The sequence below is a fragment of the Myotis yumanensis genome, unplaced genomic scaffold (genome assembly GCF_028538775.1).
Source record: "Myotis yumanensis isolate MYYU_CA2020_CCGP unplaced genomic scaffold, mMyoYum1.0.hap1 SCAF_3, whole genome shotgun sequence".
Taxonomy (NCBI): Eukaryota; Metazoa; Chordata; class Mammalia; order Chiroptera; family Vespertilionidae; genus Myotis; species Myotis yumanensis.
Window position 1 is genome coordinate 125,607,768 of NW_027223754.1, and position 27,670 is coordinate 125,635,437.

The 27,670-nt window shown below is 38.8% G+C and overlaps 1 protein-coding gene across 3 annotated transcripts; it reads right to left on the reverse strand.

Moving 5' to 3' along the window:
* Window positions 1-586: 586 nt before the first annotated feature.
* On the reverse strand, window positions 587-26,944 carry MRPL42 (mitochondrial ribosomal protein L42). 3 transcript variants are annotated; one of them, XM_070409579.1, is made up of 6 exons: window positions 26,861-26,944; window positions 24,680-24,841; window positions 18,605-18,668; window positions 15,782-15,866; window positions 10,746-10,909; window positions 587-749 (listed from the first exon to the last, which is right to left on the reverse strand). In XM_070409579.1, the coding sequence occupies exons 2-6, from the start codon at window positions 24,747-24,749 to the stop codon at window positions 704-706; spliced, it is 429 nt and encodes a 142-aa protein (XP_070265680.1). In that variant the 5' UTR covers window positions 24,750-24,841; window positions 26,861-26,944; the 3' UTR covers window positions 587-703. The 3 variants fall into 3 exon arrangements, with proteins under 3 accessions (XP_070265680.1, XP_070265681.1, XP_070265682.1); XM_070409580.1 differs by having other exon boundaries at window positions 26,877-26,928; XM_070409581.1 differs by lacking the exon at window positions 26,861-26,944 and adding an exon at window positions 26,332-26,349.
* Window positions 26,945-27,670: the final 726 nt, after the last annotated feature.

Below are 27,670 nucleotides of genomic sequence, written 5' to 3' on the forward strand. Positions count from 1 at the left end.
CATAAATTTAAAACAGCTAAAAAAAATTTCAAGCAATCTACGTAATATAGTCTTTATAGGAAAGTACATTCCTGGGTGAAAGAAAACACCCTTTGTTATGATGCACTGTAAAAAAGCTTTGGAGACTGACCAGTTTGGATCCTGGCTCTTCCACTTGCTAGGTAGGTAGGTCACTTAGTGTCCGTTATCTATAAAATGAGGATGATGCTCTTTCTTCAGAGAATTATTGTGAGAATTTAATAATGATGTATGTAAAGGACCTAGTAGATAGTAGTAACTGATTTAAGTGTAACTAATTTAATTATATCCTAGATGCCAACCCCCTCGCTCCCAAACATAAAATGTTTTCTGAGTAGACTTTCTGAGTTTCATTTTAAAGCCAATTTTAAAATCTTCAGAAGGAAACCATGCACATTTTTAATATTTACTCTACTAACAATATGTGGCTGATAATGTAGAATATTTCATCATACTAGTCACATAAAAATAAATAGAAGACTAATATCTCAAAGGAAAATAAAGTAGGTTTCTCTAAATAAGAAGGTCAAATCCAGAATTAATATATATAAAGAAATACACATTCTAATGGATGAAAAGACATTTTATTATTATTTTACTATATAACATAGTAGTGAATATATCTGATTGCATTTTCTCAAATGGCAAATGAGAACAGGACAGCATTTTACTGAAAACCTCAACATCATCTGTCTTTTGGAGGATTCAGTTTCCTACGACGTGTATGATACCTTGAAAAGAAAAAAATATTTAAGATAATTTATTTTAGTAAAAGTGTTTCTGACAGAAATATCAAATTTCTATTATTATTTTGCCATCTATTAATTAGTACTCAATGAAATCAAACTACATACATATGCGTTAGCTATATCTCATTTAGTTCTTAATAAGCCACATTTCCCCAGAGTATAAATTGTTTTCTATTAATTAAACACTTTGGAAAATCTTCATTCAGATCTTGACGATAACTTCAATATGGCAACCTGGATGATTGTTAAAACCTAATAATTAACTAAAAATTATCTTTATAATAAAGAAAGCACATTGTCAACATGCTCTATTAAAGTTTTATTTGAAAAGGGATTTTTTCTTCTAAATGGAGGGCTCAAGCTGCAAAAGTATGTTTTAATATACACTAGGATACAGTTAGTAATCCATTTATGGAAAAATGTGCAATATCACAAAATATGGAAGAAATGAAAATTAAAACAGCGAGGAAACTTTTATTGTTTGCAATTACAAATATTTTAAAATTCATACTGCCCAATCTAAGCACTGGAGTGGTGAAATAAGCAATATTAGGCCTGACTGATTGAAGTATTAACTGGTAAAATATTTTTGAAAAGCAGTATTAGCAATATATATATTTTTTCACTTTTAAACAGTCATAACTTTTGATCTAGTAATTCCTCTTCTGGAAATCTATCCTAAAGCAATATAGAAAAGTAGTTAAAATTTTAATTGGGGCAGGGGGAGATACAGGATGCAAATTTAAATTACAGTATAAATAAAACCATATAAAGCAAACTAACACAACTTATGTATAGATACAAAGTAAAATAAAATGCATTGTTAGCAGTGATCATCTTTGAGTAATTTCACCATGAAGAATTCTTTTTGCTTCTCTGCATTACCTTATTTTCTCTATTAAGAAAATTTCTGCAGAGTATATGTGGTTTTTGTTGATGAGTTATCTTCAAAAAAATTCCCCTAAAGCCAGATTTTGGCAAGTTGATCTGAGTAAGGTTGTTTTCTTAACTTTTTAAATCTAATATGAAAAAAATACAATGTAAGGATTTCTATACCATAAATGATGATACATGTATCTTATGCTCTTTAGTTGTGATGATTAAGATATCAAAAGCAGCTCTGGCCTGCTTTACTCAGTGGTTACAGTGTCAGCCTGCAGAACAAAGGGTCACAGATTCGATTACCAGTCAAGGCCATGTACCTGGGTTGCAGGTTCGATCCCCAGTCAGGATGTGACTCATGTGTCTCTTTCAAATCTATGTTTCTCTCTCTCTCTCTCTCATTCTCTCTCTCTCCCCCTCTTTCTGTCTCTCTCTCCTCTCTCTCTCTCTCTCCCTCTCCTCCCTCCCTTCCACTCTCTCTAGACATCAATGGAAAAAATATCCTTGGGTGAGGATTAACAACAACAAAAAAGATATCAAAAGCATTTTTTGCTTATTTTAAGATTTCATATAAGCAACTTTCCTATACATTTTTTCTGATGTTGACTTTTTTTAACTATTTGTGAAATATAGCCTTGGCCAGTGTGTACTGAAAGGCTGCCAATTTGATTCCTGGACAGGACACATACATGGGTTGTGGGCTTGGTCCCCAGTAGGGGGCGTGCAGGTGGCTGCCCATCTATCAATGTTGCACTTTCTCATTGATGTTTCTCTCTCTCTCCCTTCCTCTCTCTCTAAAATTCAATAAACTATTTTAAAAAATTAAAAATTTGTGAAATTTATAAATTAATTTGAAAAGAAGTAAGTACATCTATATATACTAACAAGGAACATTAAGTTACAGAATAGTACATACACCTTATCTGTGACAACATGGATGAACCTAGAGGGTATTATGCTAAGTGAAATAAGTCAGCCAGAGAAAGACAAATATCGTACAATTCCACTTATATATATGTGGAATTTAAAAAAACAAAATAAACAAAACAGAAATACACTCACAGAGAACAAATGAGAGGAAAGTTGGGGAGCTGGGTGAAAAAGGTGAAGGGATTAAGAAGTACAAACTGAGAGTTACAAAATAGTAACAGGGATGTAAAGTATAGCATAGGGAATACAGTCAATAATACTGTAATAATTATGCATGGTGCCAGGTAGGTACTACAACACTTATTAGGAGGGATCATTTTGTAAGTTACATAAATCACTATGCTATACACCTGAAGCTAATATAATATTGAATGTCAACTATAATAGAAAAAAATTAAATAAAAAAAATACGTATAGCAAATCATTTATGTAACCATTTCTACATGTACTTATATTGGCACAGTACTAATGCAACAGAATCCCCAAAAGGTATTCACTCAATGCAGCAGGGGTTTGGGAAATCATAAACTTTTTAAAATTATTTATAAAATTTAGAATATGCATTTTTCTGGGAAATGGATTCACATGTTTCATCAAATTCTCAATGAAGTCTGTGGTACTAAAAATGCTAAATGTGCCCTAATCGGTTTGGCTCAGTGGATAGAGCGTCAGCCTGTGGACTGAAGGGTCCCAGGTTTGATTCCAGTCAAGGGCATGTACCTTGGTTGTGGGCACATCCCCAGTAGGAGGTGTGCAGGAGGCAGCTGATCAATGTTTCTCTCTCATCGATGTTTCTAACTCTCTATCCCTCTCCCCTCCCTTCTTCTCTGTAAAAAATCAATAAAATATATATTTTTAAAAAAATACTAAATGTGATCCAGCTTTTACATTGCTCAACTATTTTCACTATTCAAGAGTGACTTCAAAATGCTTGAGACCCTGATAGCCCTAAACCTAACAAAGTCAAGTTCTAAAATATGCTCAATGTCAAATAGTCCAATAGCATTTATAGATGATTTATCATGCATGGATTTTCATTATGTGCTACAATCACTAACCAGAAATAAGTACATTAATTTTAGAGTATCTTTATAACTTATCATCCAGGGTAAGACCCTTTAGAGAATAAAACCCACCCTATAATAACAAAAGAGTTAAGCTGAGAGTGCTCCTGGCAAATCAATAGGTATATGATTACCCTTCTTAAATTACATAATGACTCAGTGATATCTAGAATATTTGTCCACAATTTTTAATCCAGAGTAAAACTTTACCTCCTGGTTCACACTGCAGCTAATTCCCAAATTTGTTTCCTACTAATGATACCAGCTAATATTTGTTTCCTCCATGGAAAATATTAAACTAGCTATTTAAATAAAACTGTATTGTTATTTGTACATTTATAGGATTGCTCTACATTTCAGAAATTTAGAATTACTTTCCAGATCCGTCTTATCTTCCATATAGCCTTCTTCCAATCCTTTCTATCCACTTTACATTTAGTGGAGCTATTTTACTTACTACTTTCATATTTATGAGCACACAATGTAATATAGAGATGTATTATAAAGTTGTACACATGAAATTTATGTTATTAACCAATGTTACCCCAATAAATTTAAAGAAAATAATCAGAATCATTCACTCGTTCATCTGTTCATTCATTTTTAAATGTAAGTATCTACTATGTGCCAGGTACTACTTCTAGGTGCTAAGGATTCTGTAGTGTACAAGACAAGACAAACCCCCCACCCTCATGAAGATTACATTCCAATGCAGAAAACAAAATAAATAAGTTGGCCAGGGAAGGCTATAGTGAGTAAAAACCTGAAGGAAGCGAGAGAGCTAGCTTTGCTGATATCAGCAGGAAGAGCTTTTTACACAGTGAACAGCAAGTACAATGGCTTTGAGGTGAAAGGAAGGGCATGTTAAGAGGCCATATGGCTGGAACAGAGTAAACAAGGAAAGGATCAGTAGGAAATGAAGGTAGAAAGGTAATGGGGTCAGATTATGTAGGTTCTGGTAGGTACTAGTTAAGGCCTATAGCTTTTCTCTGAGTGAGATGGGAAGCAGTTGCAGGGTTTTCAAGAGAAAAATTATAAGAACTAACAGAAGCTTTAACAGGGTTACTCTGGCTATGTACTAAGAATATACTACAGGGAAGCGAAAGCAGAAACAGGAACAGCACTATACATAATAAGCCAGGCAAGAGATGGTGGCAGAGGAAGAGGTGATAAGCGGTCAAATGGGATACATTTTGGAGACAAAGCTAACAGGATTTGCTGATAAACAAGATGTGGAGTGTGAGATGGAGAACAGCCAAGAGTGGCACCAAGGTTTCTGGCCAAGCAATTAAAAGAATGGATATGGCATTAACATAGATAGGGAAGGCTAAAGAAGAAGCTGGTTTGTGGGGGACCAGCAGAAGTACAGTTATAGACACAGTAAGTTAGGGATACCTATTAGGAGACTGACAAACAGGTCTGTAGATCAGAGGAGAAGTGACCAGAGATAGATTTGGAATCCATTAGCATTCTGATGGTACTTAAAAGCCATGAGTCTGGATAAGATCACTGTCTTAAAGAATCAGACAGAAACGAGGAGAGATCCAAGAACTGATCCTACGGTACTCAAAAATTTAGAGATAGGGGAGATGAAAAGGAATCAGGGCATCAGCAAGAAAAACTAAGGTAATATATGAACTTTAGAAATATAAGAGTTTCAACAAAGTTAAGGTTGAATTAATGAGAAAAATAACATGCTCAAATACAACCTGCAGGAACTCTGTTAACACTGCTAAATGATGTATTCTGGAAATACTTATACTGTAAGGAATGCTCCATCACTTTTGATTTCTTTCATGCCAACTGAAGAAGACTCAAGAGGAACTTGTGCACAGATACTGGCAACACTAAAGGCCAACAAGAGATACCTCAGTTAGCTGTGAAGAGCAAAGAAACTCAGAATCATGTCCTCAAAAACTAGTTAGAGTGGCTAACAAAAGCAAATTACTGCAAGCAGTACAAAACAAATGGATTACTAGTACATAAGCAGTACCTTTCAAAGAATATGTTCATGTTCGAAGTTTCATGACTTCAAAGTAAATATAATGTAATAGCTAAGCCAGTTTAATTTGTTTTCATTATCTCTGATGTCATCAAACAGGAAGCAGCAGGAGCCTCATGGATATTAATGTTATTTTTTTAAATCAAACTTTGCAGAATTGAATAAAAAAAAAAAGTAATTCAGGCAAAGGCAGAGGGAAGGAAACTAAAAGTTCAATTTAACCCCAAACCCACTGTCCTGGATTTCTTCATTAGTCATTTCCCACACTAACAATTCAAACAGTTCTAGCACTCAGTCTCAGTATAAAGCCCAAATCTAAGACTCTGAATTGCCTCCTAAAATAAATCACTAGAATCAGGAAAAAGCAAAATCCAATTCACAGATTTAGCAGTAACAATTTTTACTTCAGATAACCTACTCACCAACGTTTAATGACCACTATTTCAGCATCAATTCTGTACAGTCATACTACCTACACTCCCACCCACCCACCTTGGGTGAGGCCAATAACTACATGCAGGTATTTTATGACTGAATGAGGTGGGGCAACACCTTGGGATCATAAATCTTTTGCTGACCTTGATTAAGAATCAGATAATGAGGAACACCTTTGTGACCTTCCTAGATCAAATGGAAATTAGATGAACCCACATAAATTTTCTTATGGTTTTTTTTTGTTGTTTTTTTTACTTTTAAAGGTTTAAAATAAGAATCTCTTTTTAACAGGAGACCCAACATATATAAAAAAGTAGGTCTAAAAGTTGAGGTAGGGGGCCTCCAATCCCAACTCTGATTTGCCCAGCAGAGGCCAGGCCAATGGAAAACAAACCATGAGAGGTAGTCTGGCAAATAACCTAACTGTGGTTTGGAAGGAGGCACTATAAGAAAGAATGGCATCAACAAAGTTGTCTCTTACCCATCTTTCCCCTAGAGACATCTCAGAGACACTGGCATACAAAGGACAGTGGTTAATGAATGGGAAGAGAAAACGGAAGAGTCAGGGCAGGGCACCTGAAAGGTTTTAAACCTCTTTTCAAAGGGACATTGCTTATATGCTCATTTGATGCAACTTAAGAAAACATCAATATAAGTTTCCTGAAAATGCAAAATAACACATTTGCTCTTTTTACCACAAGCCATAAACCATAAGAACTTAGTTTCTAGGACCTATGGGCTTCCATCAGCCAGGTCCTGGGCTGGTCCAGTCGTGGAAACAAGAGCCCAGTTTCAAGTCCCAGCCTCCTCCCTTCAAAAGGGCAAGGATGTCCATAGAATTGAGGCAATAAAGAGAGCTCTACAAGGCCCCTCTCTGTGGCAGAGACCCCCAACCTGGACAGCAGCTTATCAGCTAGGCTTGAACCCACATAACTTGATAGCTGAACTCTGGGAATAAAACTTCTAAGAACCACTGGGACATTTACCAGTTGGCCATCACGAAGACTACTGTAAATAAACTACTATTTCAAAAAGAAATTGAACAACTTCAAGATGGTGTGAAGATAATTAGGTAAGACAATATTCCATCACACCAAAACTTAGCACCCACACATTGTACTAAAAATATTGTGTTAGAGGTCTTATGGAAAATCACAAAACAGAAGATGCATTCCTGAGACAAGAAAAAAATCTAGAGCAAAGTCAGGAACAAGACAAGGATATTCATCTTTATAAGTTTTATTCAACACTAGTGGCCCAGTGCATGAAATTCGTGCACGGGGGTGGGGGGAGTGGGGGAATTCTCCCTCAGCCCGGCCTGCACCCTCTCCAATCTGAGACCCTTTGGGGGATGTCCAACTGCCGGTTTAGGCCCGATCCCTGTGAGTCCCACAATCTGGGACTGCTGGCTCCTAACTGTTCACCTGCCTGCCTGCCTGATCGCCCCTAACCACTCTGCCTGCCAGCCTGTTTGCCCCCAATTGCCGCCCCCGCCAGCCTTCTCGCCCCCAACTGCCTCACCTTGCCAGCCTGATTGCCCCCTACTGCCCCCCTCACCAGCCTGCTCACCCCCAAATGCCCCCCTGCTGGCCTGATCGCCCCCAACTGGCCCCCCCTGCTGACCTGATTGCCCCCAACTGCCTCCCCGCCAGCCTGACCACCCCCAACTGCCCTTCCCTCCTGGTCACCCCTAACCTCCTCTGCCTCAGCCCGGCTATCATCATCATGGCTTTGTCCAGAAGGTCTCCTAGTCTAATTAGCATATTACCCTTTTATTAATATAGATAGTACTGGAGTACTAGCCATAGCAATGAGACAAGAAAAAGAAATAAAAGGCATCCAACCTGGAAAAGAAGAAGTAAAACTGTCATTTGCAAGTGACAAGATACTGTATATAGAGAGCCCTAAAGATTCCACCAAAAAACTACTAGAATAAATAAATTCAGTAAAGTACCAGGATACAAAACTAATATTCAGAAATTGGTTGCATTTTTAAATGTTTTTATGGATTTCAGAGAGAGGAAGGGGGGGGAGGGAGACAGAGAAACATCAATGATGACAGAGAATCATTGATTGGCTGCCTCCTGCATATCCCCTACTGGGGATGCAATCAACATGTGCCCTGACTGGGAATCGAACTGAAACCTCCTGGTTCATAGGTCAACACTCAACCACTGAGCCACACCGGCCAGGCCAGTTGTATTTTTATACACCAATAACAAACTGTCAGAAAGAGAAATCAAGAAAACATTCCCTAAATTCAATAAAAACTTAAAAAATAAAATAAAGAAGAAAATAAAAGAAAAAAGAAAACAATCCCACTTACAATTGCGCCAAAAAACCTAGGGATAAATTTAACCAAGATGGTAAAAGACTGTACTTAGAAAATTGTAAGAGACTGAAGAAACTGAAGACTTTTATTGTATTTTTTTTCTTTTTTAGAGAGAGGAAGGAAGAGGGAAAGAGTGAAATATCAATGTGAGAGAGGGAAGCATCAATAGGCTACCTCCTACAAGCCCACAACTATGGCTTGTGCCCTGGCCAGGAATCAAACCAGCAACCTTTCAGTGCATGGGATGACACTCAACCAAGTGGGTCACACCAACCAGGGCAGAAATTGAAGATTTAACTAAATAGAAACACATACCTTGCTCACGGTTGGGAAGAATTAACATCATTAAAATGTCCATAATAGCCAAAGTAATCTATAGGTTCAATGTAATCTCTATCAAAATATCAATGGCATTTTCCACAGATATAGAAAAAATCCTAAAAGTTATATGGAAATTCAAAAGGACTCTAATAGCCAAAGCAGTCTTTTAAATATATATATAATATACATACATTATATTTTGATTTCAGAGAGGAAGGAAGAGGGAGAGATAGAAATATCAATGATGAGAATCATTGATTGGCTGCCTCCTGCACGCCCCATACTGGGGATCAAGCCCATAACCCAGATATGTGCCCTGACCAGGAATCCAACCCTGACCTCCTGGTTCATAGGTGGATGCCTAACCACTGAATCACACCGGTCAGGTATATCTTCAACATTTCTTACCTGGACTATTACAATAGTTCCTTAATGGGTCTCTGACTCCAACCTTTCTACATATCACCTTATCCCAGAGCCTTGTTAATGATTTTCTAATGTACAAAAGTTGGGCATGTCAGTTTGCTTCTTAAAATTTGGCAATGAAAATATGATATAAACTCCTCAGCACAACATAAAATCCTTCATAAGGCCCTTCCTACATTCCCTTTTCATATTTTGGGTCTTATCCAAGTTCTACTACTTGCAAATTCCCCAGTACATTCTAACACATGCTATTTTCTCTGCCAGTGGAGCCTTTTCCCCATTCCCCATGGCTTAATTCAAAGTTCAACCACTCTGTTTTTTACTCTCCATTTCCTCCTTGCCAATAAACAACTTGAAAATAAGGATTGTGCTTCTGATTATCTAGCACTTAGAACATCTCAATAAATATATTTTCATTAATCCCACAGCATGTTGAGCCATAAACGTGCCATGCCAGTCCACTGCTGGTTATTGGTGGACACAGTGAATAAAAACAAACATAAACAATGAAAAAAGCAAGCTCATAATTTTGGTAGCGGAGAGAGAGAGAAGAAGAAAGAGAGAGAAGAAAACATTAAAGCTAGAATCAAATAGGGGTCAGAATCAATGTAATAAAATGTTAGCACTTACAAACAAACAGAGGGGCAATTGTAGACTACTAAAGGAATTGAGAACACTATATACTGCCCTATTATTTGCTGTGTACCCTAGTTTTGTTTTTTTGCAACAAAATCTGTTAAAGAAATGGATTAAGGCAGTGGTTCTCAACCTTCCTAATGCCTCGACCCTTTAATACAGTTCCTCAGGTTGTGGTGACCCCAACCATAAAATTATTTTCGTTGCTACTTCATTACTGTTAATTTTGCTACTGTTATGAATCATAATGTAAATATCTGATATGCAGGATGTATTTTCATTGTTACAAATTGAACATAATTAAAGCATAGTGATTAATCACAAAAACAATATGTAATTATATATGTGTTTTCCAATGGTCTTAGGCGACCCCTGTGAAAGGGTCATTCGACTCCAAAAGGGGTCGAGACCCACAGGTTGAGAACCGCTGGATTAAGGGATCAAAACAAAATAAATTATCAGGAAGATAAAAACAATACGTTAAATGACTATCAGAGAATGAAAACAAAAATATTTTAATCCTCACCCAAGAACATGTTCATTGATTTTTGAGGAGGAGGGGGAGGGGAAAGAGAAGAGAGGGGAGGAGGGGGAGGGAAATTTCTGGATACTTTCGGATACTTAGCCAAAGAAAACAAAACCACTAATTCAAAAAGATATATACCCCCTATGTTCTTTGCAGCATTTTTATTTATAATAGCCAAGACATGGAAATAGTCTAAGTGTACATCAATGAATGAATGGATAAAGAAAATATGATATATGTATTAAATCATTATGCTGTATGCCTGAAATTAATATCAATTATACCTCAATGAAAAAAAAATATATATATATAGTAGGTAATCATACTGTGTTAATTTCCCCATACAGCAGTTTGTTAATGCAAGGTAAGTTACATGTTCTTTCAGTGTGTTAGTGCAAGTTGAAGAAAAGAAAATACAACTTACTGTCCATAAGGATACCAACGGTGCTTAGTAGTAAAGAACATTTTGCTAAGTTGTTCTATCATGGGTCCTTGTTCCAAGTGTTCATCTTTTACTTCTAATCTGGTTTTCAGTATTTGATCCTGTGTTTCTTCATAATTATGCAAAGGATCTGGCCGAGGGATAGGCTACAAAATAATCAGCAATAAATAGCATCAAAATATAGGAATGTTAGCCAGCATTTGATAGAGTTTATGATAAAACAATTATTATTCTCAAGAATTCATTACAGTACTTCAAGGTGGGTAGGTGAATTATTAGAACAGAGCTTCACTTAGTTGCATTATTCATTAAAGAATAAGAAATACTTTTCTTGCCGAAACCGGTTTGGCTCAGTGGATAGAGCATCGGCCTGCGGACTGAAGGGTCCCAGGTTCGATTCCGGTCAAGGGCATGTACCTTGGTTGTGGGCACATCCCCAGTAGGAGATGTGCAGGAGGCAGCTGATCGATGTTTCTCTCTCATCGATGTTTCTAACTCTCTATCTCTCTCCCTTCCTCTCTGTAAAAAATCAAAATATATTTTAAAAAAATATATATATATACTTTTCTTCTCACATCAAGTTTTGGTTTTCTTTTCCAATAATAAAGTTCTTATTTAAAGTTCTGTTTTCCCCTCAATAAAAAAGACCTATTACATTAATTTCTATTTCTTAAAACTGTAAATAGCGCCTATTATTATTTTTAATTCAAAGTTTACAGTCTCTACCTTGAATAAAATTTAAGTAAAATACATGAAAAATCTTTCATTGAAAAGGACATTTCTTGAGACTTGCCTTGGGTGGTGAACACAAAATACAGATGATGTAGTATACAACTGTACATCTGAAACCTATATAATTTTATTAACCAATGTCACCCCTATATATTCAATTTAAAAAAAGAGCCTGGCTGGAGTGCTTCAGTGGTTGAGGATCAACCCATGAACCAAGAGGCTGCTGGTTCAATTCCTAGTTAGGGCACATGCCCGGGGTTGTAGGCTTGATCCCCAGTAGGGGTGTACAGGAGGTAGCTGATCAATGATTCTCTCTCATCAATGTGTCTGTCTCTCTATCCCTCTCCCTTCCTCTCTCTCTAAAAGAAATAAAAAATAAATAAATTAAGAAAAAAAAAAAAGAAATGCCAGTAAAAAGCATGGGAAAGGGGTGGGTTTGAAGACTGGTTTAGTAAAGATTACATTTCTTAGGTGGGGATAGACAGCCTGGACAAGGTGAGTATATACTTGATTTCCTTATAAATAAAAAGAAAATTGTGTAAAAAAAAAAAAAAAATTTATGTTTTTTTAATTTTTTTTAAATATATTTTATTGATTTTTTTACAGAGAGGAAGGGAGAGGGATAGAGAGTCAGAAACATCGATGAGAGAGAAACATCGATCAGCTGCCTCCCGCACACCCCCCACTGGGGATGTGCCCCCAACCAAGGTACATGCCCTTGACTGGAATCGAACCTGGGACCCTTCAGTCCACAGGCCGACATTCTATCCACTGAGCCAAACCAGTTAGGGCAGAAAATTTCTTATATATAATGGAAGCAGGAAAAACTTCCATGTGTTTAGATGACTGAAATGCCAAAAAATGATGCTTTATGGTAATTTGAGAATGTTTTAGCATACACTTACATTTACTTAGCTTATGTACATGAAACAATAAGACCTCTTTAAAAGGCAATATATAAATGTATGAAGGTGGCACAAGATTATCAGAAATGCAAAGTAACAAAGATATCAGTGCGAAGTAGAATGGGAGCCAAATCAGAGACTTGTCAGAGGGTAGAATATATTCTACAAGGGATAACCAAACCTTATGAGTAAAGAAATATAGGTAAGAACACAAAATAAATTGGTCATTTAAAAAAAAAGATCTCACTGACTGGTGTGACTCAGTTAGTTGGTTCTTGTCCTTTACACCAAAAAACTGCTGGTTCTATTCCCGGTCAAGGCACACGCCTGGGTTTTGGGCTCCACCCCCCAGTTAGGGGCATGCAGGGGACGGCCAACTGATGTTTCTCTCTCATCAAAGTTTCTGTCTCTCTGTCACTCTCCCTTCCTCTCTCTCTCTCAAATCAATAAAAACATTTAAAAAACAAATACAGCCCTAACCAGTTTGGCTCAGCTCAGTGAATAGAGCATCGGCCTGCGGACTGAAGGGTCCCAGGTTTGATTCCGGCCAAGGGCACAAGCCTGGGTGTGGGTTCGATCCCCAGTAGGGGGCGTGCAGGAGGCAGCCGATCAATGATTCTCTCTCATCATTGATGTTTCTATCTCTCTATCCCTCTCCCTTCCTCTCTAAAATCAATAAAAATATATTTTAAAAAATAAAATAAAAAACAAATACAATAGTAAACGTTTAATGGTTTAAAAACAAACAAAAAAGTGGATCTCAAGAAACCAGATTATGAAAGGCCTTCAAAGTTAGATTTAGAAGTAACAATTTGACAGAAGTAGAAATAAGGAAACACTTAATGTAGTGTGGGAGGGAATCAGGAGGATGTATAATGAAGAGGTAAAGGACTTGGGCTTCAGCCTCTGATTCTATCACTTATTAGTTCTGTAACCTTAAGCAAGTTATTTAAGCTCTTCATTTCCCTTTCTGTAAAGTCAGAGAAGTAATAGATACCTAATAAAGACTTGATGAGGATTAAGTGAAATAAAATAGAGCAGTGATGGCGAACCGATGACACGTGTGTCAGAGGTGACACGCGAACTCATTTTTTTGGTTGATTTTTCTTTGTTAAATGGCATTTAAATATATAAAATAAATATCAAAAATATAAGTCTTTGTTTTACTATGGTTGCAAATATCAAAAAATTTCTATATGTGACACGGCACCAGAGTTAAGTTAGGGTTTTTCAAAATGCTGACACGCTGAGCTCAAAAGGTTCACCATCAGAGTTCAATAATGGTAGGTAGCTATTAACATTTATTTTTATATCCTCAAACAGAAAAAGTTATATAAATTTATTTTAAAGAGAAAGTGCTCCTGCCCAGCTGAGGGTCCACCTATGAACCCAAAAGTCACTGTTTGATTCCCAGTCAGGGCACATGGCCACGCTGCAGTCAATACCCAGTGTGGGTCACGTAGGAGGCTAATAAATGATTATCTCTCATCATTGATATGTCTCTCTCTCTCGCTCTCTCTCTCTCTCTCTCCCCCTCTCTCCTTCCCCCTCTTCCTTTCTCTCTGAAATCAATAAAAACCTACTTTTTTAAAAAAAAAGAAAAAGTGCTCCTTACGACACTTTATCATCTCTTTTTTGTAAAGTAAAATATTAATAAATGTCTTTGCAAGCTACTATCAGATCCTCAGAGGTATCAGCAAATATTGGAATGGAACCTACAGTTTCCTCTCTTTCAGGTTATTAAACTTATTGTTAAAAATCAAATGTTTTAAACATTATCAAGAAGTTAAGTGATTTTCAAGGGTTAATAAATATTCATGGCCTACGGTCCTACTCCCAAGCAGACCCAATTCTAATACATCACAAATTCTCTCTGCTGTATATGATTAAAAAGAGATTTTTGTTTTCTAGGCATACAGATAAAAGACATAGGAATTACTGGATTCTTCGAAGTCTATACCAAGAGCCTCTGGCAGACTCAGAATTGATTATTAGGCAGTATTTGATCTTCTTGATCAACTTCAAAGAAAGGGTACATGAATGTTTCAGTAAAAAGGAAAAACTAAAATAAAACTGAATATCAACTTCATAAACATTCGTAACTGTCAACCTGAATTTTCTTAATTTCTTAAGAATTTTTAAAATGTGATGTTCAAAAATTTCCATTACATCAACCACCAAAAAGAACTGCCTAGTACTTATATTTTTACTTTATTTTTCCAATCATTATTTTTTTGCCCCTGGTGGAATATCTTTATTTTCCTAATCAAGAAATCCTAAATTTGGAAACATTTTTAGAATATTAGTTTTTAAAAATATATATATATATTTTTTTTTATTGATTTCAGAGAGAGGAAGGGAGAGGGAGAGAAAGACAGAAACATCAATGATGAGAAAGAATCATTGATTGTCTCCTGCACACCACCTACTGGGGATCAAACCTGCAACCCGCAAATGTGCCCTGACTGGGAATTGAACTGTGACCTCCTGGTTCAAAAACATATACCAAGGCAGAAGCAAAAAAAGAAGGATCTTTCTACATGGATCTATGGAAGATAATCAACATGCTCTAGATTCAAATATAAATGACCAGAAAAGCAAAAATACAAATCATTCTAACTTTCTTAAAGCCAGTCTTCGTTGGTATTTCTACACATGACTAGGAACTTTATATACAACATACTTTCCAGGGTCTAGAGCAGTGGTTCTCAACCTTCCTAATGCTGCGACCCTTTAATACAGTTCCTCATGTTGTGGTGACCCCCAACCATAAAATTATTTTCGTTGCTACTTCATAACTATAATTTTGCTACTGTTATGAATCATAATGTAAATATCTGATATGCAGGATGTATTTTCATTGTTACAAATTGAATATAATTAAAGCATAGTGATTAATCACAAAAACAATATGTAACTATATATGTGTTTTTCCAATGGTCTTAGGCGACCCCTGTGAAAGGGTTGTTCGAGCCCCAATGGGGTCGCAACCCACAGGTTGAGAACTCCTGGTCTAGAGAATCAAAGGGCATACTTCCTGGAGAAAAGAATCATTGTAAGTAAGTCAAGTCTAAATTTTAAGTCATGTTTGAGGATTTTATTTCATATTATTATTTTAGTTTGTTTGAGGATTTTATTTAATGTTATATACTATCATCATGAGATTTGTGAATCTGGATTCAGAAAGAACATACTTTATTCTAACATTAAAATGTTTTCAAGAATGTTTCTATTTGTACAGTCCAATCTACAATTTATCAGTTGAGAAACAAATAAACAAAAAACATCCATGGCTCCCCATGGAAATCCTTCTTTAGATACCACAGGAAGTGTGAATACTTCTAACAGCAAATTAAAGTTATATGATTTTTTCATACATACCTTGGTGTGTTCATACGGAATATCCACAGAAGGATGGTAGCAAACTATCGTCCTGCCATCAGATGTCAAAGCAAGTTCTACTTTGCTGAAAAGAATGTTTCAGAAACAGAGTTATACTGTATTCAAGGCAGAATGATACTCTTAGCACTAAAATTAACCAGTTAACTACCAGGCGTCCAAAACAAAAACCATCCCAACACGCCATGATATTTTGAATTAAAAAAATCAATTTGCAATGAATATTATAAAAATAGATATAATATTCAAAATTCGGGTGTTCTTGAATATTTTCAGCTGAAAATTCTCATGAAAAATGATTTTAAAGTTGGTCAGGACTGTCACTTAGGGAAAACATTTTTTTTTATGGACGCACGTGGCATGTGGCACTTGTGTCTACAGACGCTTATGGCATACAATGGGTTAATTACTCATGAATCCCTGAAGAATAGATGCCACTTTACTGGACTGGCAAACTGATATGATCTATACCAATAAAAGGGTAATATGCTAATTAGGGCAGACATCTTCCGGACATCCATCCAGACAAAACCACAGCGGCTGCGAGGCATGGGGCTGTCATGGGCTCAAACAGTCGTGAGCCCCGGCGGCTACAAGGCCCGGGGCTCAGGCCTCGCAGCTGCTGTGGCTGGCAGTGGCAGCAGCAGCGGGTTGATGGGAGCTGTGCCTTCCACTGATCAGCCCAGTTGCCTCCCGCAGAGGGAGGCCAGACTATGGCTTAGGCTGGCTCCCCGTGGAGAATGGGCCTAAGCCATCAGTAGGACATCCCCTGAGGGCTTCTGGACTGTGAGAGGGGGCAGGCCGGGCTGAGGGACTGCCCTCCCCCCCCACCCAGTGCACAAGTTTTCGTGCACCAGACCTCTAGTACCATATAATAAAGAACAACTCAAACCACCCCACAAACATGTCAGTTTACTACCACAACAAACCTCTAAGGCCTCACTCATTATTACATCTAAGGTACTCTTCAAATTGTTTTTTAGACTATCCAGATCTTTGGAAGAGACCTTCATGTTTGTCACTATTATTAGAACTTCTTTTTCTTATCTAATAACTTCAAAAAGTCAGAGGACATTACTTGGTTGAATTATTAAAGCTGAAGATCAGCGAAGTACATAATCTTCCAGGTAAAGGATCACCTGAATTTCTAGTCATAAAGATTGAAACATTTGTCTAGATCAGCATTTCAAGTGCCTTTGGCAAACAGTACAACTGTAAGAAGCTTCCAATAAAAGAATTCTATTGTCAAATAAATTTGGGAACTACTGAATATTATCCCTTCCCTCCATTAGTTCCCTCAGAAGAACACATTTTGGCAGTATTCCTCTAAACACTTCCAGGAATGCTCTGACTGGAACTCATTCTTTCAAGTACCAACTTACCAAGTTTCTTTTTCAAAAACTGGCAACTAATATTGTACTTAGATCTACAGACATTCTAAGGAGCACAACGTTCAGCTTTTATTAAACATAGATGTTTCCTAGATATCTATAAATTTAAGTTTCTAGTATTTCAACACCAACCAGATTTGAGCGAGACCAGCAATTAAACTATAAAGTATATGTTAGCTAACACAGGATAAGGTTATTTCACCATGATATTAAGATTAAATACCATGAACATTTAAGATTAAATACAATGAACATTTAATCTATCAAATTATTTTGATGAAGGATCAAATGCACCTATGATTCATTCTTTTCAGGCTCAAATTAGACCTTGTCTAATTTCATCACTATCTTAGACACTTACTAAATGTACAATTAAAACTACATAGTGTCACTCTGTGGGTGTGGCTTAGTGGTTGAGCATCGAACCTATGAACCAGGAGGTTGCTGTTTAGGAGGTTCAATTCCCAGTCAGGGCACATGCCCAGATTGTGGGTTCAATCCCCAGTGGGGGCCATGCAGGAGGCAGCTGATCAATGTTTCTCTCTCATCGATGTTTCTCTCTCTCTTTCCCTCCCTCCCTTCCTTTCTCTCTCTAAAATCAATAAAAATATATATTTTTGCCCTAGCTGGTTTAGCTCAGTGGATAGAGTGTCAGGGTCCTGGGTTCAATTCTGGTCAAGGGCACATGCCCAAGTTGCAGGCTCAATCCCCAGTAGGGGGCATGCAGGAGGCAACCAATCAATGATCCTCTCATTGATGTTTCTATTTCTCTCTCCTTCTCCCTTCTTCTCTATAATCAATAAAAATACATTTAAAACTGAAAAACAAAACATGTTTTAAAAAAACTATACAGTGTCAACAGGGAAGAAAATATATTTTTACTAAAATTTGCAATAAAAAATGTAGCTTAAGAAAATATGTTGATTTCTGCACATCAGCCTCTGCTGTAGAGAAAAAAAGACAACATCTTATTCATGTTATTCCCAGTTCTTAGCATAGTGACTAGAATAAACTGTGGTTGAATTAAATATTTGTGATTTGTATTATTCAATGACAAACAAAAGATAAGATAAATAACTGCATAAGCTAATAGATATAAACCCTAAGACAAAACTATAAAAACTAAGTTTTTCAAGAAACTTCTAAAGAATGCTTCAGGAAGAAAAGATAGCATTTCTAACAGTATGTCTGTCTTAAAATAAAATATTTACTGAAATACAATGGTACTGATTTTTATTTAAAATGGTTATAAGCCCATAGACTGGGTAAACAAGATCACTGAAATCATTTTAAAAAACAAAATTAAAGAAAGAATAAAAAAAAAAGCAGAAAAACCCCAAATAAGAAATAAAATTAAATCAATTCAGATACAGCTAACAGACTGTTATTTTTTCAATTGAATTTTAATACATACCAATTATAGTCATCTGGAAGAGAAGAGTATGTGGATTTATGACAAACACAGTATAAAGCTCCATCTGCAAAAACCACAAAAAATAAAATGGATTTTGTTAATCTGAGGATATGTTCTCACATAAATGTAAAGACAGCTTCATTCATTCAACCAATAGTAACTATTTACTATGAAGTAGGCATGTATTTAGGGCCTTGGATTCAACAAGTAAGATTCATTCCCTGCCCTCAGAAAGGGTACAAGTCTGGTGAGAGACAAACAAGTGAACAAACAATTTCCAATAAAAAAGATAAGCTCTGTTAGGATGGATTAAGTATTTGGAAAGAGATGGGAAAACAGAAAAGTTACAAAACACAACTGTACAGCCCTGGCCAACTGGCTCAGTTAGTTAGAGTGTCTTACCGTACACCAAAAGGCTGTGGGTTTGATTCTGGTCAGGGCACATACCTAGCTTACAGGTTCCATCCCCCAGGGAGCATTTGGGAGGCAACCTATTGATGTTTCTCTCTCACATCTATGTTTCTCTCTCTCTTTCCCTCTCTCCCTTCCTCTCTCTCTCTAAACAAAAAAAAATCAATAAAAACATATCCTCAGGTGAGGATTAAAAAACAAAACAGAACTGTATAGTCTCAAGAATGCCTTTTAAGTGAAGATGATGTCTAAGATACTCTGAAGGATGAGGAAATAAATAGGAGTTAGTACGGGATGAGTAACATGTTGCTTGCAGAGGGAGTAACAAGTGATAAGGACCAGAGGTAACAAAGAACATAAAGTATTTGGGTATTCTAAAAACTTTCGCGTGAATGGAGTGCACAGTTCATAAAAGGGGCATCTAATCTAATAAAAGACAAACATGCAAATTGACCATACCTTCGCTACGCATTAAGCCATGCCCACCAGCCAATCAGAGCGACTATATGCAAATTAACCCAACCAAGATGGCGGCCGGCAGCCACGGAGCTGGAGCAAGCAGGAGGCTTGGTTGCTCCAGTGATGGAGGAAGCCAAGCTTCCCGCCCGTCCTGGCAGGCTCTGAGCTCTACTGAAGGCAACAAAGTTTCAATATAGAAGGTAAATAAATCTCAGAATAAAAAAAGAAAAAAGAAAAAAAGGAGAGGTTGGGAGCTTCCATCGCCGGGGGGCTTGGCCAGCCTGAAAATGGCCCTCAGCCCCTCACCCAGACTGGCCAGGCAACCCAGTGGGGTCCTCCCACCCTAAAGGGGCTGTGGCCATCCTGAAAACAGCCATCCGCCCCTCACCCAGGCTGGCCAAACCTCCATGGGGTGAGGGTCCCCACTGGCGGGGGGGGGGGGCTTGACCAGCCTGCAAACAGCCATCAGCACCTCACCCAGGCTGGCCAGGCACCCCAGTGGGGACCCCCACACTGAAGGGGGTGTGACCAGCTGCAAACAGCCATCAGCCCCTAACCCAGGCTGGGCAGGCACCCCAGCAGGACCCCCACCCTGATCTGGGACACCCTTCAGGGCAAACCAGCCGGCCCCCACCCATGCACTAGGCCTCTATCCTATATAATAAAAGGGTAATATGCAAACTGACCCTAACAGCAGAGCAACTGGGAATGACTGGTCACTATGACACACACTGACCACCAGGGGGCAGACGCTCAATGCAGGAGCTGCCCCCTGGTGGTCAGTGCTCTCCCACAGGAGGGGCTCTGCTCAGCCACAAGCCAGGCTGATGGCTGCCAGTACAGCGGTGGTGGTGGGAGCCTCTCCCGCCTCCTCAGCAGCACTAAGGATGTCTGACTGCAGCTTAGGCCTGCTCACCGCTGGCAAGCGGACATCCCCCGAGGGATCCCAGGCTGCCAGAGGGATGTCTGATTGCCAGCTTAGGCCCAATCCCCCAGGGAGCAGGCCTAAGCCAGCAGGTGGTCATCCCCCGAGGGGTCCCAGACTGTGAGAGGGCACAGACCAGGCTGAGGGACACCCCCCCGCACCGAATGCACAAATTTTTGTACACCGGGCCTCTAGTGTTAAGTAATAAAATACAAAATAAATTGTTCAAAATTAATTTCCATTAATCAAAATGCTCATATTTCAAAGCACACTTTTCTTTTTTAGAATACCCACAAATTTAAGAACCATAATTACTTTTTAAAAAGTTTATTTGAAAGGATCTCCTGTTTAGGGAAAGGGTGTTCTTTTAAATATAAAGAAAAAATGTAGCCCTAACCGGTTTGGCTCAGTGGATAGAGAATCAGCCTGCGGACTCAAGGATCCCGGGTTCGATTCCAGTCAAGGGCATGTACCTTGGTTGTGGGCACATCCCCAGTGGGGAGTGTGCAGGAAGCAGCTGATTGATGTTTCTCTCTCATCGATGTTTCTAACTCTCCCTCTCCCTTCCTCTCTGTAAAAAATCAATAAAATATATTTTTAAAAAAAAAAGAAAGAAAATTGTAAATGTAGCTCAGTATAGTTAAAAGCAAGCTCCAAATATATCTGGGCTATGTATCTCTCTCTCCCTTCACCCAACTGGGCCTCTTGCTACTCAGTATGAAACACAATCCCCACTTTGTTCAAATATCACTCATCCTTCGAAGTCAAATGCTATTCTTGCATAAAAATCCTTTACCCTTTCCCCACGCAACAACCTCCATTACAGAAGGGAGACTTGTCTATCATATACATCACACAACCAACATTTCATATGACATTGCTATACCTTCTTTGCAGTCTTTTCTGCATCTCTTATTGATGTGTATTAAGATATGTAAAAAAGATGTGTCTCTTCCTTCTTGTATACCTATCCTTTCTCCAAGGATTACATTTTATTTAGAGGTCTAAATATAAATTCTAACCCCAAAGAAAAAAAAGTACCTTAACAAAATTCACTATTATCATACAAGAATGTTCAGCAAAATGTCAACCCCAAAATTCATTGATGTAAGATAACAAAATACAAAGAATTAGAAATCTAACCTCGTCTCTCAAAAGATTCATTAATTTTCAATTAACTGTGCTAATACAAAGAAGCAGTCAATAATAGAAATCAGAGGATAAAGTAAAAAAAACATTCACACGATTTATATTTTCTTGTTTTGCACTATGGAGGATATTCCTAACTATGCCTGGATTAATTTTAAAAGAAGTTTTAGTTTTTGAATATAAACCAGCTAGGTGAGGTACATGCTCGCTGAAAGAAACAGAGTTGGGTGGCAGAGGCAGGCCACACATTACTAAGTGTTCTTAACTAGGCAGGAGGGAAAACACAAGACAACAGTGCTTCAGTTCAACAAGAAACTCTGTACAACTATTCTGCACTTACACAGACATTTGTACCTTCATGACATACATCACATTCTACCTCATTCTCCAGATATTTCTAGTTTCTATAGATGTCTGTTTCACCTACAAATCTAAGTAAGTTCCTTAAGGCCAGTAACCACACCATGTACATTAATGTGTCCCTCATACTGTAGTGGCTACTAAAAAATAGTAGATGCCAAACTGCCTCTAAAATGTTAATTTCCACATAATTAATACTTGAAAAACTCATATGACATTTTATCAAGAGGAAAATTCTAGTTACGGTAAGTACCAGAGGTTCTAAATATATCATTAGGACAAGTTAACATCAATCAACCCAAAAAAAAAAAAAAAAAAAAAAAAAAAAAAACAAAAACATCAATCAACCCAAAAACAACTAAATGTGCCCAAAAGAATTCCAATGAAGAGTCAGTTCTCTGTAACTTATGGGCTACTGTTACATAAATATGCTTAACTACATTTTAATAAGATATATAAAAGCTGAGCTTGGCTGGTGTGGTTCAGTTGGATGAACGTCATCCTGTGCATCAAAAGGTTACTGGTTTGATTCCTGGTCAGGGCACATGTCCAAATTGTGGGTTTGGTCCCCCCAGTCAGGGTGCGTACATGGAGGCAATTGATCAATGTTTCGCTCTCTATTTTTTTAAAAAAATAAAAGGTGATAACCCCACTTAATCTACAAATGTTCAACATTTTAAGTTACTACAGGTAAGGCGGTACAGCAGGAAGTGTATTGGACAAAGTAAGATGGGGAGACCTTGGTTTTGATCACAATTCTCATTTACCACTTATACAACCCTGGGTATGTTTCTGACGGCCAGAGAACTCAAGTTCCTTCATCTTCAAAGTTGTAAAGATCAAACAACTTAATATGCTAAAAAAGTGTAAAATGTTCCACATTCTCATGCTGACTGTATATTTTGGAAGGTTTAAGAAGTTCCTTCTGAAATATAGGGAGGCCTTTTTATTTTTGCTCATTAATTTTCTTCCTTAATCATGGTTTTGCTTTGCCTCTAATATTTATATTCTTCCTTTTGGTATAAAATAGCAATAATAGTAATTCTATACTCCAATAATAGTAATAGAAATTATGCAGTATAGGGGCTTAGGATGCAAGAAGTCAGGTAGTCACTGAGTACCAGGATGACTAAGTGATAATGGAACAATTTTCCGGGGTAACTTACATTAATTTTTAGTTAAATTTTGACAACTCCAATCCATTCAGATCAGTTCAACACTTATTTATCACCTACCATGAATGACAGGCACTGAGGAAACCAAAATAAATTAGTGCACAAATTTACAATCTAGTGGGTAAATACACATAGACAAATGTCACTTATCCTAGGACAGATTAACCCAAGTGAGGACTAACTGCTGTTTCAGGACATGGATTAGGTAAAAACTGATTAGGTCTGATTTTCCATCAGTCTTGGGGCTGGGTTTCTTTCAGGGCAAAGGGGAGGCTAAGCAGCAGGGGTCTCACTTACAATTCTCCACAAAAATGTTCCCAGGCAATCAAGGGCTGACTACTGTTTTGTTTTGATTCTGATTTTTACATCAAAAGTCTCTTAGCAATCTCCTCCTCCGTTTACTTAGATCATTATATTTTTACTTATACTTTTAATCCTACTCTTCAAACTCTTTCCCCCTTAACTCAATAAACATTCTATTGCAAATGAGAGTAAACAGGGATCATAAACAAAGAGATTCAAATGAGGCAGAAATGCATAAAAGATAGGCTGCTCAGGCCAGTGTGGCTCACGTGGCTGAGCGTCTGCCCAAGCTTGGAAAGGTTGCCAGTTTGATTCCTGGGTCAGGGCACATACCCAGGTTGTGGATTACCCGGGTCAGGGTATGTATGGGAGGCAACCAATTGATGTTTCTCTCTCCCTCCCGGCTTTCCCTCTATAATCAATAAAATAAAATAAAAAATTTGGTTGATGTAGCTAAACATGCAAAAGCAAACCATAGGGAACTCTCTCACTATCTACTTTAGAAATGGGAGAATAGTGTTCAGACAGTGAGGAAAAAGGGTGAAAGTAAGGTTGGCTGGGGAATAAGATTTTAATAATCTACTTATTTATTTGGGTTGATATTTTGGCTTTCCAGCATGTATTGATAGATTTTGGGGAAAAAAAACACATTACATTGCATTTCTTTAGAAATGGTAGGTAAAATTGACATTTTTTAAATGGCTAAATATATAAAAACACAAAGAGAATACACCAAAACGTTAACACTGATTATCTTTTTAAGATGGGATTGTAATTTTGCCCTTTATTTACTGATGTTTACCATTACTAAAAAAATATGTTAAAAAATAATAATGTGAAAATATAGTAAATATGACTCAAATCAGAGAAAGTTTGTTTCTCTTTATCAATCTTTCACTTGCCCTCAGCTAAAACCCCACTTGTGGTCTACACAGATAACCCATTTGGTCCATACTTTCTACTCTGCATTTGTACATATATACACACACATATATTGGTAGATTACCTTTTATATGTACAAATGGGATCATACAATAGATACTATTCTATGACATACTTTAAAAAATATATTTTTATTGATTTTAAGAGAGAGGGAGAAAGAAACATCAATGTGAGAGAGAAACATCGAGTGCCAGCAGCTGCCTCCTGCACACCCCCTACCGGGGACAGAGTCCACTTAGTCCTCCTGCTAAGACATACAATAAGTAAATGCTTTAAACTTTCTATAATGAATACATATTTCTATATTTGAAAAAGTTTTAAACTCTTTTTAAACATTAAATACTCACTTACTTTGGATTGGAAATAAATGTTTCAAAATAGTTCTGTTTGATATCGCCCATTTCACTGCTGATACGGCCATGGTGAATCAAGATGCTTTATCAGGTGGTATGGAAAAAGATTTGAAGAGAAAATGCTTTTAAAATTTGCTTCTAGGCATACCTATTTTCATCCCTGAGTGAGAGATAAAAAATAAATTAATAAATCATTGCTACCTATGGTAAATTAAAGTGACACACCATATTGACCATTACAAGGACAAGATAGGAATCACTACCTAGAACCACAATCACCTAAAGCAAAACTTCTAAACAGCTTTCCATTTCCATGTTACATAAGAGTAACATTATCTAAATACATGATCAGAAACCCCAGAACTATGTCCTTTACAATTTCTCTTAAATGCATAGTTCTCAGCACCTATTATAATTCTCTCCACTTCTTGAGTGCTCAGTAAATGTGGAATTACCCTTAGAAGCAGTCACTCACACATGCTACACAGAGCATCCTTTCATACGCTAATGTGTCTGTGTACAACGTCCCAGGTACCATACATAGGATCTTATTACAGCTCTGCAAGTGGTATTCAGTTTCCGACTAAAGGAAATATTAAACAAGGCCTATCCTTGGCCTATTAAATACTGATTTTTTTTAAAAAATACTTATTTAGATGATTAACACCCTAAAGTGCCAAATATAATTTCACCATCTTCTATACAGGGTGCGGCAAAAGTAGGTCAACAGTTGTGAGTACATGAAACAGTTTATTCGTATATTATTATTTATTAGAAGCCGCTGCACGAAAATTCAGCCTGGCCTCAGCCTGGCCTGCGCCCCCTCTTAGTCCCGGAGCCCTCAGGGGATGTCCCACTGACCGCTTAGGCCCACAGTCTGGCCTCCCCCTGTGGCCCCATCGCAGCCGCTGCCCCCCATAGCCGTCCCCTCCCTCTGCCCACTGGCATGGCCTTGGCTGGCCTGGAGCCGCCTGCTCGCTGGCCCCACCTCCCGCTGACCCATTGTTCCACCATTTAGCCGATTTGCATACTATGCTTTTATTATATAGGAAGGACTATTGTTATTTTCCATATGAACTGTAAACCTACCTTAGCTCCACCCTGTATGTTTACGGTTTTTCATTTTCCAAGGTACTTTCATTACCATTTCATTTCACTCTCTTATTAATCATGAGAGGTATCTTTGTTTTGATTCACTATGAAACTAAGTACAAACTTTAAAGGAGTAACTTCCAAGAGTCGGTCGCAAACTGGGAAACACTGGGCAAGTTATTAACTGAATGACCCTCATCAGTTTCTTCCATGGTAAACAGGGGAAAACCACCACAACCTCCATGGCTATTGCGAATGAAAGAACACAAGCATTGCTACAGTCCTTGTTTTTCCTTGGCCCCGGTGGCTGTTTCCTCCCCTCCCCCACACGGGCAACACGGGATTCGCACGCGGTTCCGTCTGCTCGCCTGACCTCGCAGGTCCATTCCTTCCCCTGTCGGTGCCTGAGCACCGCTCTCCTGAGTTCACAGTGTGCTTTTCCCAGCTTAACACCCACTTTCCTACCCTTTATGCGCCCTCCCACCGGCCGGTGAGGTGGGCATCTTCATGCCACACACTCAGAGGTTCAGAGAGGTCAGACGATGCTGCCCACCATACCTGTGCTTTGTCGGTGGCCAGAGTGTACGCAAACCCGCTTTCTGAGCACAAACGCAGAACAAGACATTTGGGGGTGGGGGGGCTGGGGGGGAAGGTCTCCTCTGCCCGAGCCCCGAGGCAGCTCACCCATAGGGGGGTCAGATTAGTCACCCCGGGGAGAGTAATTCGGAGGGTCAATCCCTTGGCCCGGGATTCAGCCCCGAAGCAAGAACTGCAGAGAGCCTCGGAGGGCCCTGAGTTTGAGGGACAGGCTACCAGGAGCGCGGGGTCCAATATCCGGGGACAGATCCCACAGACTCGGGCCTGGAGGCGTCCCGGGCGCCGGGCGCAGGCTCGCCGCTGGTACCCACAGGACACGCGCGGCCACGCGCCGGCCCCTCGGCAGGACGGCCGAGACTGGCGGCGCCAGAGGCTGTATCCAGCCGCGAACCACAGGCGGGAGGCCGCGACAACCGCGGGCAGACCTCCGGGCCTGCCCGAGTTAGCTTTCAGGGACGCCTTGACTGGAGGAGGAAAAGGCACCGGTTACCTTGACGTCTGCTCACCGCGAGCCCGCCATCTTCCTCCAGCCGGGTCCTAGGACAACCACTCCACGTGCCTTCCTGGCCGCCGGGCATTCTGGGAAATGTAGTCTCGCGGGAAAGAGCTCCCTGAGGGGCGGGGCGGGGCGGGGGCGGGGCGGGGAGTACTGGGGGCCACCTAAGGTGCTCCATTTAGTTGCTAGCAACTTGACTCACATCACTCAAAAAAAACAAACAAAAAAAACACAAGATCGCTGCCCCACGCACACATCCTTAGAAAGTAGCAAGCGGTATTCTATTTAAGTTTATATTAATAATTAGAGTCCCTAATGGGGGGATGAGGACACATTTGTAATACCTTAACCAATAAAGAAATTTAAAAAAATAATAATAATAATAATTAGAGTCCCGCCGGTGTGTTCAGAGGTTGAGCATCGACCTATGAATCAGGAGTCATGGTTGGATTCCCAGTCAGGGCACATTGCGGAGGAGAGGGGGGCGGGGTGAGGGTGGGGTGGGGGGGGGTTGCTGGCTTGATCCCCAGTGTGGAGCATGCAGGAGGGAGCTGATGGGTGATTCTCGGATTGGAGGCCCTCCTCACTTCCCCATTTTAAACTTCACACCCAACCCCACCCCTAAGGGTTTAAAATAGGGAAGTCAGGAGGGCCTCCAATCCGAGAACCCAGCACTGTGTTCCGAGAACTGTGCTAGCTATTCATTATGGGAGGAAGAAAAAGTGCAGAATCCTGGATTTTGCCTTTTATCTTACACGTTCTGTTCTCATTGCCATCAGTGCTCTTCTTTCAGCTCTTATGACC